Source organism: Geotrypetes seraphini, chromosome 5, assembly GCF_902459505.1.
Source record: "Geotrypetes seraphini chromosome 5, aGeoSer1.1, whole genome shotgun sequence".
NCBI lineage: Eukaryota > Metazoa > Chordata > Amphibia > Gymnophiona > Dermophiidae > Geotrypetes > Geotrypetes seraphini.
Genome location: NC_047088.1, coordinates 155531124 through 155547744, shown reverse-complemented (window position 1 = coordinate 155547744; position 16621 = coordinate 155531124). Strand labels below are relative to the sequence as shown.

The window sequence follows — 16621 nt, the reverse complement described above, 5'->3', positions numbered from 1 at the left end:
TCCCTGCTTGGGTGATGAGCTGTTTGGTTACTCTATTGAAAATGTCACACAAAAGTTCACTGATCATGAAAAACATTGGGATGCTTTGGTTAAATCTAAGCCTAAGCCTTCTACTTCTAAATCTTTTAAGCCGCCTTTTTCATATCAAAGGCATTTTTCTTTAAAACCAGCTGCTCTTAAATGGCTCTCTCAATTCTCTGGGGGCGGGTCCTCTTGTGTTTCATCTAGCAGTAATAAGATAGTGTAAAGGAATCGGGTATAGGACGCAAGCATGGACCTTTGACACTGACGCATGAAGCATTGACGTAAGCATCAGCTGATAGGCCAGTTAGAGCTTAAAATTAAGAGAGGAAGTTATGGTTGCCATTCTCATTAGACGCTGTGGTCTGTTGGAATGTGGTCTGTTGGAATGGCTTAAAGTATTCTAGGTAAGAGGAGTGGGGATTTTTAAAGTATAATTTCTAAAGAACAAATATTTATGTATATAAGGAATGAAATAGCTTAGTGGGGTTAATGGGTTGATTGAAGACTGAGAGTGTTTTCTCTGCTGGGGGGGGGGTGTAACTATCCTAGTGAGAGAGCGAGACCATACAGTTAAGTACTTACAGCACATAAACATTAAGTAAATGAAAGTAAATAATTTAAAAAAGTAATATAAATAAGATCCAGTGACGAGTTGGTACATAAAGTCACATACTATGAAATATCCACTAAGGATCTGGGAGACTGTTACTGATAAAAATAAGGAGCAGGATGAATGTGTGATGACATCAAGCATTCTTATGTGGTGTTATGGACATTGCCCTTTTTTAAGTGTATAATTGAAGAATATAGTGCCACTAGCTAATTTACTGGATTGGACACACAAATTTCTCTATGCGTTTCCTCCAATCCCTCATATCCTCAAGATGCTTGTCAAGCCTAAACAGGAGGAGGCCAACATGATTCTCATAGCTCCTCGGCCCAGATAACCTTGGTTTTTCCTTCTACTTCAACTCAGTATCAAGGAACCAATCCCCCTTCAGATTTTTCCATCTCTTCTCACACAGAGTCACGGATCTCTTCTGCATTTCAATCTTCAGTCGTTGAACCTGACAGCTTGGTACCTCTCGGGCTGACATTGGCTGACCTTCATCTTTTCCAGCCTATCAGACTTATCTTAGAAACATCAAGAAAACCATCTATGCAGCAGTGTTATCAGCAGAAATGGAAATGCTTTTCCTCATGGCGTACTCTTCATCATCATGATGCTAAATCCACCCCTGTATCTTCAGTATTGAATTACCTTCTACATTTATCCAGTTCAGGCCTCAAGACCACTTTGATTAGAGTTAATCTCAGTGCTATCAATGCTTTTCATAGACCAGTTGATGGAAAACCTCTCACTGCTCATCCTCTTGTATCCAGATTTATGAAAGGACCTTTCAATGTCAAACCACCTCCAGTGGTTTGGGATCTTAATGTGGATCTTGCTAGACTAATGAAGCCTCCTTTTGAATCAGTGTCTATGGCTCATCTCAAATACCTCACTTGGAAAGTAGTTTTTCTCATCACCCTTACTTCTGCTTGGATAGTAAGTGAACTTCAAGCGCTGATGGTGGACCACCCTTCACAGTGTTCCACCATGACAAATTTGTGTTTCGCACCTATCCAAGAATCCTTCCTAAAGTCGTCACTGAATTTCATCTCATCAATCTATTATATTTACAGTGTTTTTCCCTAAGCCTCATTCTCATCCTGGAGAGATGGCTCTTCACACTCTAGACTGCAAAAGAGCATTGGCTTTCTACTTGCAGAGAACTCAGTCACATAGTACTACATCTCAACTTTTCGCCTCCTTTGATCCTAGCAAGTTGGGACATCCTGTATCCAAGAAAATGATTTCTACATGGTTGGCAGCTTGTATCTCCTTCTGTTATCCTCAGGCTGGGCTCCAACTGGACAGTCAAGTCACAGCCCACAAAGTCCAAGGTATGGCAACTTCAGTTGCTTTCCTACACTCCTATTGATGAAATCTGTAAAGCTGCTACTTGGTCCTCAGTTCATACATTCACATCACACTATTGTCTGGAATCTTATTCCAGACGGGATGGTCACGTCAGCCATGCAATATTGCAAAATTTATTTTCCTAATGGCCAACACTCCCTCCATCCCTTTCTAGTAAGCTAGGGAGTTCCCACAAGTGAGAATATCTTTCTGCTGTCCCTGGATAACACCTGTTATGGTAAACAACTGTGCTTTAACCCAGGCAGCATATTCTCACAACCCATCCACCTCCCCTGGTTGGCTTCTTTGCTTGCTTACAGAACTGAGGAGCCGTGAGCAGTGTCGGGCAGGAAGGCATGCGTGCATGTGTGGTGTGGGCAGTTTGCGAACTTTCTCAAGTTCTTAAAGTGGCGATGCACATTTAAAGCTGTCCATACCGGGGCTCCGTGGATGACATCACCCCATGTGATAATATATGTCTGTTGTCTCTGGATAACACCTGTTACAGTAAGTAAGTGTTCTTTTTTCCTCCCAAAGTTTGATCCTAGAAGTCTTCCCACCTTCTCTACATTCTTGAGGCCCCTCTTGCATCCCTTTCTATCCGTCCCATTGTTCCCTTTCCACCACCACATCCAATATTTCTTCCTCTCATCTCTCTTCCACATGTATATCTACCTCATTCCTCTTCCACCACCATGTCTGATAATTCTTTTTCCTTCCCTATGCCCAACAATTCTCTTTCTTAATTTCCCCATGTGCACTATCTCCCTTTCCCTCTCACTCAGACACCCTTGCCCAACAGTTCTCCCTTTCTATTCCCTCTCCCACCTCAGCATCTCTTTCCCTCGCTCCCTTCATTCTTCCATCCTGTGTCCTCCCTTCATTTTTCCATCATGCTTCCTTCCCTCCATTCTGTTTCAATCTCATACCCCCCTCCCTCCCTTCTTCCTTCCATCTTTTGTCAGAAATTTGTGCCCCTTCCCTTTCTCCATTCTGTGTCTCAAGTTCATTACTCCCTCTCATGGGTGTTTACCTTTTCTGGACAGCTCCCTCCTCCTCCTTCCTTCCAGCTGCACATGTTCATGTTCACAAAGCCGTAGGCAGTGGTTCCTACACACGGCCCATGGCTGACACAGAATCCTTCCCACAAATTGGTTCATCTCATCTCTGACAAGTTTATGTAGTGTACATGTTATTCTTTTCCCACAGCAGTGTTACAGTAGAAAGTTCCAGCCTACCATCTCTTAAGCTGGACACAGGAGCAGGGGATAGAGGGATGGTAATGGATGCATGATTTAAACATAGGGAAGATACTAGACAAGGAACACAGAGAAAAGGGAGTCCTTTAGCATCCCTCCAGACCAGCACAGAAACAGATGGGTTTACATTCCTCTGCCAGCAGGTGTTGGTCCAGAGGAAGGCTACTAAAATGGTACATAGTCTTCGTCATAAGGCGTAGGGGGACAAACTTAAAGATCTTAATCGGTATACTTTGGAGGAAGGAAGCTCTGATATTAGAGGGCAAAGGATGAAGTTAAGAGGTGATAGGCTTGGGGGCATGGCTTGGAGGTGCAGCCGGATGGTCGGGTGAAGATTAAGCTCTGCAGTTACAGGCTTTTTGAAAGAATAATTACGCTATTAAAGTAGGTTTGTGTTTTTTTGTGTTTTTTTGTTGTAATTGAGAGATTGGATCAAAATATGGCATCGGGCAAACAGATGAAGAACGAAATGGCTAGTACAGGATTGGGGAGTGCAAAAAGATCAAAGACAGAACCGGCAACTCCTTCAAAAGTGCCGTTGCCCAAAGAAGATAGTGGGGACATTTTAGCAGAGCTGAAACTAATTAAAGAAATAGTTTCCGACAATGCTCAAAAGCTTCAGGAGGTTAAGGATGACGTTTCAAACCTCACAAAACATATGGAACTGATCGAAGTTAAAATAGATCAGATGGAGAAAAAAACGGCAGCAACTGAATCTGAAATACGGTTATGCAAATCATATAAAGAAAAAGTGGACACTCTCTCAAGAGATCTTGAAGACTGTATTAATAGGGGAAAAAGGAAACAATTTAAGAATAATTGGGCTCCTGGAGGGAGTTGAGAAAAAACGATCCAATCTCCTTTCTAGAAAACTTTCTCCCGAAGATCCTGCCTCTCACGACAGAGTTTCCACTAGAATTTGAGAGGGCTCACAGAATCCCTACAAGGAGAACAGGTAAACAACTGGGGCCACGTCCACTTATTTTTAAACTTTTAAGACATCAGCAAGTCATGGAAATTATCTGGCTTGCAAAAGAAAATAAAAACTTGAAATGTTAGGATTTAAAAATTCATATAGTGCCTGATTTCGCTAAGGCCATCGCATATAAAAGAGAAAAGTTACTAGAACTGCGCCCACAGATGAGACATCTCGGGGCCAAATATGGCTTGCTGTACCCTGCTATAATGAGGGTTACATATGCCAATAAGACATTGAATTTTGAGGATCCTGAAAAGTTAAGGGACTTTTTGGACTCTTGTGAACAGCCGATAACTTCATGAAGATAGGATTTAATGTCACTTACTTTTAATAACTTATTTATTTGATTAATTTTTAAGATTTTATTTAAACAAAGATCGGAGTTTCAAATAGGAAATTGGATTGATTGAAAGATGGAATCTTTTTTGAATTAACTGTTTTAACGGTCCTTGATGCAAAGTAGTAAAAAATGTAATTCTATTTAGAATACTTCAAAAGAATGCTCAGGATTTATGCAAAATAGCTGGATCCAGTGGCATATAGAATAGAATATATGATTATTCCAGACATTTAATGATTTTGCATGTGCTCACACCTCCTCACTTCAGCTACAAGTGGAGCTGGAGAAAGTGAACAATCAAATTAAGGAGGAGGAAGAAAAACAGCAGAGAAGTCGGATGAGGTGAGGAAGAGAGAGATCATGCGTGGTTGTTGAATATCGCTTGATGGAAAAGAAGTTCAACCAGAGACACTATCCAGAAACATCATATTTAAAACTTTAATACGCAGGACAACGTCTCAGAGCACAACTTTTTAATTAATTTCTTAACAAGACATGACACTCAGCCAGACAACCTGTTGGATGCAGCTCGGATATAAAAGAATTACTACAGTGAACACTTGAATACTTCCTTGGGCAAATTTTATTCTTTTTATTGTGAAAGAAGGATGTTGTGAAGATAAACTATGTTTTCACATTCTTTTACCATGAGATAGAAGTTAAACTTGCATCAGGAATGTGTTTTATGGGAAGAGTTTCTGTTTGGATTCTTATCTAGCCTAGTCATCAACAAAATAGAAGATATTTCATCTATATGTTAAGAAAATTTATTCTTGAAGATTATAGTTTTATTATATGTTAAAATCAAATTACATCTGACAGTATGTAGGATGAAATAATTCATTATTGAGATATCAAATGTATGAAATATGATTTCTCCTAGGATGATTAAGTATAAATAATGATAGATTTGGTAAAGGTAAAAATTATAGTAGATTAAAGAAAATTTAAATTGGGTAGTAAATTTTAGGAGGGATAAATTTCATAAGTAGTCCATATTAATTAAATGTTTTGTTAGACGAATATTGAATTGGTGGGAATCCATTATTAAGTATAAGTAATAAGTATAAATAATAATTAATTGAGGGTAGGTAAGGGAATGCATGATAACCTAATTAATTAAATTATTATTAAATGTCACTATATTAAAGTATAGTAGGTTAAGAGAAAATTAAAGGGGCAGTATTACATTTAGGATGGATAGAATTGATATATAGTTCATATGATCTAAATATTTTATTAGGTGAAATATTGAAGTGATGGGATTTCGTCACTTGAGAAGAATTTTTATTATAATTTATCTAGCTTTATTGATATAAGAATTATACCTAAGCATTATAATTTTGCAAAGAATCAAATTCTATATATCTATAGGAAATAGTTGTAATTTAATAATGCTTGTTATTTCAATAGGTTATTTTATTAAGATACACAAAGATATTTCTATTCTTAGATAGTATGGATTCCTGATGGTCTATCTTATTTAAGTGTTTATAATCATCAATAGTATATTTTAAAGGATGGGTATAAAAGTTAGATTAATATATAACTTATGATTCAGACTATAGAATTGGATAGCTTATTATAATTATATAATTAGTTTTTAAATTTAGCCTGTGAGGAGTTTTTCGTCACCTGATATCATATGTGTGTTTCCAAGTTATCACTATTCATTTGGGAGGGTTGGGAAAGGGTGGGATGGGGTTATGGAGGGAGGGGATGGGGAAAGATGGGGGGTTTTATTTTAGTTTTTAAATTTGGGGAAAATGATTATTTAATGACTACTCATTATAATTTGAATTACTGGATGATATTTGTATGCATTATGTATAAACTGTATAATGGATTTTAAAATACTTTCATTAAATGTTAATGGCCTCAACCATCCGATTAAAAGGAAAAAAAAACATTATTATTTTTAAAACAACATAATGCGGATATTTGCTATATCCAAGAGACACATCTGTCTACTATAGAATCTACAAAACTAGAAGGAGGTTGGGTAAAGCAATGTGGTGTTTTTTTTTGCCCCTGCGGTAGGAAAGAAGGCTGGAGTAGCTATTTTAGTGAATAGGAAATGCACTGCTTTATTCAAATTAGTTGCTTCAGATCCTTTAGGAAGATGGTTACATGTAGACATGAACATGGGAAATATGACAATGGCGCTCTTCAATGTATATGCTCCGAATTCAAACCAAAATGAATTCTTCAAGATTTACAACTGGTACTACCACTAGCTGCTTCTAACTTAGTAGTGGCTGGGAATTTTAATGCTGTTATGGCTCCTTTGATGGATAAAAAACTTAGTAAAATTATGAAATCATTAGGACTAGATAATTTTGCACAGTCTTTTGATTTGAAAGATATATGGTCGGGAATTTTCTTTTTGCTCCCATATTCATAAATCCTTTTCAAGAATAGATTACATTTTTGTTTCAAATCAATTAGTACAACAGATAACACAAGCCTTCATAGATCCAATTATTTTGTCTGATCATGGGGGTGTGTGGGTTGAACTCAAAATTAATTGTTAATCAGGATAATAGTAGACCTGTATGGAGATTTGATAATACATTGCTTGCGGATCCAAAATTTTGTGAAGATTTTCAATTAAAAATGAATGATTATTTCCAACTTAATACCACAAAAGAAATCTCTATGGAAACCTTATGGGATGATTTTAAGGCAACCATAAAAGGACAAGTTGTTTTTTTTTTCGGCATATCTTAGGAAACGGGTCAAAAGACAATTTTCCAATCTGGAGCAAGAAATTAAGCTTTTGGAGTTAAAATTGATTGATAAATGGGAGTATTCTATGTTCCAGGCTCTTTTAAAAGCTAAATGTAAATATAACGAGATTTCTTCTAAATGGTAAGGAAAGATTTATTTTCTCAACAAGCTTTGTATTATGGAAACTCAAATAAGGCGGGAAGATTATTGGCAAATTATCTTAAAGCAAAAAAAAGGAAGACAAAAATTGTTGCCATTAAAGATGAGAAAGGTGATACTTATTCTCAAGTTGATCCGATTTTAAAACAATTTTTAAAATTTTATAAAGCTCTTTATTCTTCTGAGCTTTCTCAGGTGGACTTCCTGGGACATCAGGCTGCACAGTGGTGTAAATTGATATCTGGATTTATGAATAAAAAACCAAAGACTAGTCTTCGGGACATTTGGAGCATTGAGATCAAGCATCAAATTACTGCGTCTCAATGGCCACGAATTTGGTCTTGGAGGATGAGATGTACAGTGTCTGCATCTATGAGACAAACTTGTTTTTTTCTGTTACATAGAGCATTTTGGATCCCTGTTCATTTACAAAAATTAGATAGCTTTAAGTCTAATAGATGTTGGCACTGTAATCTCGAAGCTGGGACTTTAGATCATCTATTATTCTATTGTCCATTCATTTTGGCTTTCTGGAAATCAATATGGGGCCAAATAAATTGTTTATTAGAAAATCCGGTGGCCTTATCATATGATACTATTTTATTTGGCATGTCAGTGAGGGCAAAGAGTCAAATATCCTCAAAAAATAATAAGCTCTTGCTAATTATGACTGGAGTTGCCATTCAACAAATTACATTTAATTGGAAGAATTGGAGTAGATAATTTTTGGTGGAATTCTTTGTGCCATATATATAAAATGGAAAGAATATTAGCCACACAGAAAGGACATTTTAGTAAATTTCAGGATGTTTGGGGGCCTTTAGCAGATTATTGTAATAAGTAGATAACATTTTTCCCTTAATAATACAATTGAGAATGAGGGGGTAGGGAGGGGAGTTCTGATTCTTTATTAAGTATTTGGATTAATAGAAAAGAATATATTGTATAATATAAGTGATTGCATATGAAATGGTAGGGATGGGAGGGGGGATACATTTCATTAATTTAAAATGACTGTAATAGAAAATCAAGTGATGTTTTTAAGTTCAAATATTATTTCCTGATACACTTGTTGTAAGTTGTAAAAATAAATAAAGATTAAAAAAAAAAAAGAGGTGATAGGCTCAGGAATAATCTAAGGAAATATTTTTTTATAGAAAGGGTGGTAAATTCGTGGAACAGTCTCCCGGTAAAGGTGGTGGAGACAGAGTGTCTGATTTCAAGAAAGTCTGGGATAGGCACGTGGGATCTCTTAGAGGAAGAGATAATAGTTACTGTGGATGGGCAGACTGGATGGGCCATTTGGCCTTTATCTGCCATCATGTTTATGTTTCTACCTCACTGGCCTGTGGTAAAAAGCTCTACCACTATTTGATAAAAGGAGCCTTAAGTTTGGTTGAAAATAGCTCACAAATTTAAGAGCCTAACTTAGGAGCATAAATTTAGGAGCTCAGCTTTTTTAGGAACATTAGGTCCTGTGTTTCATGAGGTCTTGTTTGGAAGTGAGGTAAAATAAATTTTCCATGGGATAAACCTAGACAAATTCTACCTGTCTGGTTTTTTTTTTAATTTAATCTTTTATATTTAGCTCATTTTTCAATTTAATGTTCTTTTGTCTTAACAGGCGATTGATTGACTTTAGAGAAGAGGAAGCTATGGAAGATCTAAATTTGAAACAAGCCTCTAAACGTATTAGATTTTCTGGCCCATCTACAAGCACTTGTATCAAAGTTAGAAACTCATCTTCATTAAAATTGCTTACACAAGAAGATTCTCTGGAAAATTCAAAATCATCTTCGTGCACTGTGGTATCCCTTAAAAGAACCAGCAATGTTAATTTGGATCAGTGCCATCCTGTGCCAAAAACTGTATCTCTGACCTGTAATTCAGTGCCTTTAAACTCTCAGCTCTCAGGTTGTGTGTCTGCTACTCCCATAACACAAACTGCTGGGTCCAGCAGTGCAAGCCAGCCAACTTCTCTTGCACAAAAGAAACCTGCAGCAACTCGCATAATAAAACTGAAACGGCCGCTTATGAGTCCCATCCTATCAACGTGCTCCTCAGAATTGAACAAAAGCAGTAAACAGGAAGGTGCTCCTGTGGACAGTATCACTGCTATGGCAGCAGAAGCTAAAATGCTCAAGAAAATAGTCCCCAGTTCAGTTACATTTACTAAGACAGAGAATGATTTTCAGAATGAAAAAACAGACTGCAGTTAATGCCAATTTTTAGATTAAAGCTGCAGCACTTTGAAAAAGTGGGGAAAAATAAAAATGTAGCTAATCCAGTTGCTATTTAAATACTATAAGCAAGATTGCGTACCCTATTTGAATCTGATTTATATTGCATTCTTCTGGAGATAAGGGCTTTCATAGTTTGGAAATTCATCCTGCAAAGCGACTTTTGCCACTCTTTGTGAGAAGATTGGGGTTTAGCATTTTAGTATACTTATATAACTGTAGGAGCAGGGTACTGTACTGTAGGAGCAGGGTACCTCCCTTCCTCCCACCTACTTACTTCACAGATTCTACCTATCCTAATCATTACCTCCTCTAGACATCTCCAATGATCTTCCATTGTAACCCTCCGTTTATAACTCTTTTGTAATCCACCTTGAACCGCAAGGTAATGGCGGAATAGAAATCTCGTAATGTACTGTAGGAAAGCTGTATACATATGTATAGATGTCCATTAACAGTGCATGTGGCACTACTGCTAAAGATTAGGTTTGAGGAACTTTTAAAAAAAGCTACTTGGCCAAACTAAACAAAAATTGGAAAATACAAAATGGAACAAAATATAAAGATAATCTAATTAAAGGCATGGTGAAAATTTGAGCTACTACTGTTGATATCTGCTCTTTTTAAAGCAGCAGATGGAGAAATTTGACCAAATCAGCCAGGTAAACATTGACTACAAACGGAATGAATCGATTTCATAATAGTTTTGAAAAGGAAAGTAAGCTATATCTTTCTTTTTAATGATTAGTTTGTGCCTTTTTGCTATATTTAAAAACATAGAACAATGATGGTAGATAGTAACATAATAGAGGACAGCAGATAAAGACCTGAATAGTCCATCCAATCTGCCAACCTGATTCAATTTAAATTTTTTTTTTTTCTTCTTAGCTATTTCTGGGCAAGAATCCAAAGCTCTACCCAGTACTGTGCTTGAGTTCCAATTACTTAAGTCTCTGTCAAAGCTCACTCAGGCCCATCTACACCCTCCATCCATTGAAGCCCCCCCCCCCCCCCCCATCCCATCTTCAACCAAAATGCCATATACAGACACAGACTGTGCAAGTCTGCCCAGTACTGGCCTTAGACCTTCAATATTTACTATTATTTTCTGATTCTAGATCCTCTGTGTTCATCCCTTGCTTTTTTTGAACTCTTATCACTGCCTGTCTCAGGAGCGTATTCCAGGCATCCACCACCCTCTCGATAAAGTAGAATTTCTTTACATTGCTCTACCACTCCATAACCTCAGATTTTGTCCTCTGGTTTTACCATTTTCCTTTCTATGTTAATACCCTTCAATTATTTGAATGCCTGAATCATATCTCCCCTGTCCCTCCTTTCCTCTAGGGTATATCTATTCAAGGCTTCCAGTCTCTCCTCGTGTGTCTTTTGGTGCAAACTTCCTATCATTTTTGTCACCCTCCTTTGGACCACTTCAAGTCTTCTTATGTCCTTCGCTAGATATGGTCTCCAAAACTGAACACAATACTCCAAGTGGGGCCTCACCAACGACCTTCTTTTTTCTACTGGCTATGCCTCTCTTTATACAGCCTAGCATCAGCCATCACCTTATCATACTGTTTTTTTGCCTTTAGATTTTCAGACACTATCACCCCAAGGTCCCTCTCCCCGTCCATGCATATCAGCCTCTCACCTCCCAGCATATATGGTTCCTTCTGATTATTAATCTCCAAATGCATTACTCTGCATTTCTTTGCATTGAGTTTTAGTTGCCAGATATTGCAGATCCTTTTTCATGTTTTCCACTCCCTCCTCGGTATCTATTCTTACTAATCTTGGTATCATCTGCAAAAAGGCAAACTTTTCCTTCTAACCCTTCAGCAATGTCACTCACAAACATATTGAACAGGATTGGTTCCAGCATCGAACCCTGAGAGACTCCACTACTTACTTTTCCTTCTTCCGAGTGACTTCCATTAACCACCACCCTCTGGGATCTGTCCAACAACCAGTTTCTAATCTAGTTCACCACTTTGGGTCCTAACTTCAGCCCTTCAAATTTGTTCAAGAGCCTCCTATGAGGAACTGTATCAAAGGCTTTGCTGAAATAAACTACATCTAGCATATGTCCTCAATCCAGTTCTCTAGTCACCCAATCAAAAAATTCAATCGGATTCGTTTGGCACGATTTACCTTTAGTAAAGATATATTGCCTCGGATTCAGTAACACTTCCATTATTTTTCCAACAACCGAAGTGAGACTTACCGGCCTGTAGTTTTCTACTTCATCTCTGTGACCAATTTTGTGAATAGGGATAAAGGTTAAATGGCCTATCCAGTCTGCCCATCTACAGCATCCACTATCTTCTCCTCTCCCTAAGGGATCCCACACATTCTTGAATTCAGACACAGTCTTTATCTCCACCACCTCTACTGGGAGTCTATTCCAAGCATCCACCACCCTTTCTGTAAAAAAGTATTTCCTTAGATTGCTCCTGATTAAATTCAGACAGAGTCTTTATCTCTACCATCTCTACTTGGGAGTCTATTCCAAGCATCCACCACCCTTTCTGTAAAAAAGTATTTCCTTAGATTACTCCTGATTGAATTCAGACACAGGGCTAGATTCACTAACCCGTTTTTTCTGGGCAATCTGTGGCCAATCCTATCAGGCCTGACGAATTCACAACTTAGAAACGTTCAAATGAGTGTGCTCGAAGGAATGCTTTCATCTGGCTACATGGATCGCTAGTGTGCGATCCCATGCATGTGCAGATTGATTCTTTATCCCAGGACAAGCAGGCAGCATATTCTCACTGATGAGTGACGGCACTGACGGAGCCCCGGTACAGATACTTTAGAGTGAATTGCACTCTAATAACTTAGAAAGTTCTGGCTAGCCTGCATCGCGCATGCGCGATTGCCTTCATGCCCGACATAGGCGCATGGTCCCTCAGTTTCTTAGTTTCCGCAGAGCTTAGAAGGCGCGTTTCAACGGCTGTTGAATTTTTCTTCTCTGCCTTCCCGCTCACGCTGTGTTTTTTCTTGACTTTTTTGTCTCTTCGTGTTTATTTTATTTTGTCTATTCTTTTTTTTTAATAAAAAAACTTGTGTTTTTTTGTTTTTTCCGGCTGCGGCCTGGCGGGGCCTATTGCCACGATTCAAGCCTCGACCTTGATTTTGCTGCGGCCATGTTTCCATTCATGTCCCTCTACAATCGGGTATCAAAAAGTGTCAACGGTGTGCTCGCCCTATATCCCTTACAAATCCGCATCGCTGGTGCCTCCTGTGTTTGGGTCCAGACTACAGGGCTGATTCCTGCACCCTTACTTTTGTTCTTCTCTTCAGAAGCTGACCCTCAAAAACCGTCAGATTCAGCAGCGGTTATTGTTCAGCTCCGATATGGAGGGTGATTCGACACCGGCTCCGACGTCGGCGTCCACGCTGAAATGGGCGTCATGTTAGTCGACACCGCAAGAATTTTCCTCGGTGTCGCAGCCAGTAGGTAAGCTGGCTAAGAAGCCTTCCCCTACCCCTTCGGGCTCTCAGGTCGCTTCAGCAGTGAGCCAAGTCCTGCAGACCTTGAGGCGCCCCAAGAAATGCTCGGCTCCCATTGAGGTGAGTGCCTCATCATTGGCCTCCTCATCTCCGAAGCAAAGAGCGGCACCAAAGGTACCGGCGATAAAGCAAGTGGTACCAGTGCAGTCTCTGGATGACAAAATTGCAGCCATACTGCAAGTCCAGTTAAGGGAGCAATTACAACATATACTCCCTGCCTTGCTGACACCGGCTCCTCCGATGCTGGTCTGGTCTGAGCCTTTGCTATCGGCATTGACCCTTACGGCACCGGTGCACTCTAACTCTTGCCTGCCCTTTCGGTTCCGGTGCAGTCTGAGCCTGTCTCTTCGGTACCGATCTTTGCAGAACCGGCGTCTATGGTTCCGCCTCAGCAAAGGGTTATTTTGGTACCGCCAGGCCCGGGGTCGATGTCAGAGCTAGTTAGACATCGTTCTTCTTCCCATACCTCCCCTGATGCAATGTCAGTCAGATCGTGGAAATCAGTGCAGAAGACCAGAAATATTGAGTTCTCAACTCAGGATTCTTGAGGTCGGTTACCGCCGGTGCGGGACCCAGATCTCTGGGATGATTCTGAAGAGCCTCTTGTGACAGATGATGAGGCTTCTTCTGATGAAGATCTTCTTCTCAAGAGCCTGTTCCTAAACCAGAACAAGCTTCTTTTTCCAAGTTTTTGAGAGAAATGTCAGAGACACTTTCTTTCCCTCTAGAGTCTGATTCTAAGAAATCTAAAGCATTTTTAGATGCATTGGATTTTGATCAGCTTCCTAAGGAGTTCCTCAAGCTCCCCCTTCATGACATTTTACGGGAGACCTTTTATAAAAATCTTGAAACTCCTTTGACAATCCCTGGTGCTCCTCGTAAGCTTAACACCCTTTATAGAGTGATTCCTATTCCGGGCTTTGACAAGCCTCAGCTTCCTCATGAGTCCCTCCTGGTGGAGTGCACTCTGAAGAAGTTTGCTGGGGCCAGTGTATATGCTTCTGTTCCTCCTGGCAGAGAGGGTAAGGCAATGGACCACTTTGGCAAGCGTTTATATCAAAATGCCATGCTTGCCCACCGGTCTGGTCATTATGCTTTCCATTTTTTTTAATCTCAAGCACTTGGTTCAGCAAGTGTCTGCCTTTCAGAAGTATCTTCCTGATCGCAAGGTACTTCTTCTGCAACAGTATACTTCCAGTTTGTTACAACTCCGGAAGTTTTTCATACACTCTATCTATGGCACCTTTGAGCTGACATCTCGAGCTACCGCTGTGGCTATGAGGTACTTAGCTTGGATTTGGGTATCTGAGCTGGATGTTAACCATCAAGATCACCTAGCCAATGCTCCTTGTTTGTGCGATGAACTTTTTGGGGAATCCTTAGATACTACTACTCAAAAAGTTATCGGCTCATGAAGCCAGGTGGGATACTTTAAGAACAAGAAGAAGCCTCCACCTGCTCGTCCTTTCGGGCAACAGTCTTCTTATCAGAGGCATTTTACTGCTAGACCTCTGCAACCCTCTGAGCCTCAACCTCGTAGACCAAGGCAACAACAGCAGCAGTAACCATGCTAGCAGCAGCAGCTGCAAAGCCTTTTTGACATGTTTCTATGGGGCGTACCCAGTCTTCTCATTTCTCAACCTTGCCCTCAGCCCATAGGGGGTCATCTTCAGTTATTCATCAGTTTTTGGGAACTCATCACCTCAGACCTTTGGGTCCTCAACATCATTCGTCAGGGTCACTCTCTCAATTTTCAGACTCTTCCACCAGACTGTCCTCCAAAAGAGTCTGCTTTGAACCCTGCACAGTCCTCCCTTCTTCTGCAGGAGGTACAATCCCTTCTGCTGAATGCCATCGAGGAAGTTCCTCTCGATCAGCGGGGAGGGGGATTTTACTCCCATTATTTCTTGGTTCCCAAGAAGACCGGAGGACTGAAACCCATCTTGGATCTCAGAGATCTCAACAAATTTCTGGTGGAGAAGTTCAGAATGTTGTCTCTTGTGCTTCTTTATCCTCTCCTCAATCAGGATGACTGGCTATGCTCCCTAGATCTCAAGGAAGCCTACACACATATACCTATTCATCCGACTTCCACGCAATACCTCAGATTTCAAATCAATCATTGTCATTACCAATACAAGGTACTCTCCTTCAGCCTGACATCTTCCCTCAGAGTATTCACGAAGTTCCTGATTGTAGTGGCCGCATCGCTCCGTTCTCACGGCCTCCAAATCTTTCCTTACATGGATGACTGGTTGATCAAGGCTCCTTCATCCCAGGAAGTGGTCCAAGCAACATCTCAGACCATTTCTTTCCTTCAGCTTCTGGGATTCGAGGTCAATTTCCCCAAACCGCATCTCATTCCGATTCAATGCCTTCAGTTCATTGGGGCAGTCCTGGACACCACTCTCATTAGAGCGTTCCTCTCATTGGATCTTCTTCAGACTCTCATCCATCTCTATCAACAAGTGCTTCCACTTCAGTCCATCTCTGCCAGACACAAGATGGTTCTTCTAGACCACATGGCTTCCACAGTTCATGTCATGCCATTGGCAAGACTCCATCTGCGTATTCCTCAGTGGACTCTGGCCTCTCAGTGGTCTCAGGCGACAGATCGTCTTTCACAACATATATCTGTGACATCGTCTCTTCTGCAGTCGCTTTGATGGTGGTTGACCTCATCCAATCTTTCCAGAGGTCTTCTTTTTCATTTGCCTCCTCATCACAAAATCATCACGACAGATGCGTCTCCTTATGCATGGGGGGCACACATAGACAATCTGCAGACTCAGGGTCTTCGGACTGCCAGGGAGTGAAAATTTCACATCAATTTCCTGGAACTCAGAGCGATGTTTTATGCCAAGGCGTTTCAACATCTTCTCTGTCCTCAAGTCCTCCTCCTTTGCATGGATAATCAAGTAACAATGTACTACATCAACAAGCAAGGAGGCATGGGTTCTTTCCTGTTGTAGCACAAAAAAAGGAAAAATCCAACGTGGTCTGCACAAAGAAACTGCAGATAATGTACAAGATGCAGGCGTTGTTTATTAATAGAAAAAATGCAATAACATATACAACCTTAAAGCCAATCAGGGGACCCAACACGGTCCGTGTTTCGGACAACACGCCTTCCTCAGGGGTCCTAATAAATGTGAGCATAAATATTAAGATAATATAGTAAATGCTGAGAAACGAAACAGAAGAATAAATAATAATGTGACATAGTGATGGTTTTCATGTACCATACAGAAACATATTGATATGAGATGGTGTACCAGTGACTCTACGTTTGGTTAAAATATATAGTGATGTAGTGTTACAATTTTAGAACATGCAGGAACATGTTATGGATTACGTGACACTGAATAAAAGCAAAAAAACAAGTAATACCAACTTGAGGAAGCGATA

At 39.9% G+C, this 16621-nt stretch overlaps 1 protein-coding gene across 2 annotated transcripts in view; it reads left to right on the top strand.

Annotated features, from left to right (window-relative positions):
- The window catches only part of KCTD18 (potassium channel tetramerization domain containing 18), a 57290-nt gene extending 46701 nt beyond the window's left edge, over positions 1–10589 (top strand). For both annotated transcript variants that reach the window (XM_033945092.1, XM_033945091.1), the window contains exon 7: positions 9079–10589. In XM_033945092.1, coding sequence (XP_033800983.1) covers positions 9079–9673 — 595 coding nt within the window. In that variant the 3' untranslated portion in view covers positions 9674–10589. The remainder of the gene's footprint in view (positions 1–9078) is intronic.
- The last annotated feature ends 6032 nt before the right edge of the window (positions 10590–16621 follow it).